We start from the raw sequence: 1,036 nt of genomic DNA on the forward strand, positions 1-1,036 counted from the left end.
ACTCCATAGTCATTGGACATTGTTGTTTTGACCCATAGACTGTATAAAATAAGGGCCCGACCCCTCAGGACCCGTCGGGCTCGGATCACCACACTCTAGTGTGTGTAGGCCTATGTGTCCCCTATAGGGGCCTATCTGAATTTCTGTCTTTGAGAGATATTATTTTGTAATATAACTGAATTTTCTATCCATACATATAAACTTTAAATAGGCTATAGGCCTATTAAAATTATAAGGCATCTTTGAGTAAACTGCGAGTATCATTTAAGTAGGCTATGTCGTGGCCGGGCCGAGTGTCCTCTTTTTTGGAAATCAAAATATGGTCACCCTCATATAAATACATGTGTTCAGATCTTACAAAGTGACAGTAAATCAAGAACGACAGTAACATCAGGATCATAATGTGAAAACAATTAAAATTGTAAGAGATACAGTGAGATGATTCTTTATGTAAAATAATATAACAAAATATTGTCATGCAGGAGAAAGCCACAGCATGAAAATAAGTTTTGAGGAGAGATTGAGTAGAGGATATTGTTCATTAAAAAGGAGGAGTCAATGCAAAACTCAGATATCTTCCACCTCTACTTATCTGACTGCAGAGAGGAGGACAGAGAACAGTGGACACACAGTTTAACATGATGGACTATAGGACAGGACTGCTGCTTTTAACTATCTGCTGGGCAGGTGAAGAGTTTTGTTGAAAACTATATTAGGTTTTCTTTTAGGTTGTAAATTTGTTGCATATCATGGTTTTCTTGGTGTCTTGACAGGTGTTGATGGTCAGACTCTGACAGAATCTGAACCAGTGGTGAAAAGGCCTGGAGAATCTCACAGATTGACCTGTACAGCCTCTGGGTTGGACATCAGTGGCTACTGGATGAACTGGGTCAGACAGGCTCCTGGAAAAGGACTGGAGTGGATTGCCATGATCAGATCTGACAGTGCTTATTTCTACTACTCTCAGTCAGTTCAAGGCCAGTTCACCATCTCCAGAGACATCAATGTCGATCAAGTGTATCTGCAGATGAACAGT

General features: G+C 40.2%; 1 gene segment (V, D, J or C); it reads left to right on the top strand.

The window, feature by feature from the left end:
* Positions 1–529: 529 nt before the first annotated feature.
* LOC126387302 (immunoglobulin heavy variable 3-21-like) lies at positions 530–1,033 on the top strand (the record flags this gene model as incomplete). The annotated part of the segment is given in 2 exon segments: positions 530–687; positions 774–1,033. Coding segments are annotated over 2 exon segments (309 nt in total), but the record flags the coding sequence as incomplete, so codon positions are not given.
* Between the last annotated feature and the right edge of the window lie 3 nt (positions 1,034–1,036).

The sequence above is a fragment of the Epinephelus moara genome, unplaced genomic scaffold (genome assembly GCF_006386435.1).
Source record: "Epinephelus moara isolate mb unplaced genomic scaffold, YSFRI_EMoa_1.0 scaffold3464, whole genome shotgun sequence".
In the NCBI taxonomy this organism is placed as follows: domain Eukaryota; kingdom Metazoa; phylum Chordata; class Actinopteri; order Perciformes; family Serranidae; genus Epinephelus; species Epinephelus moara.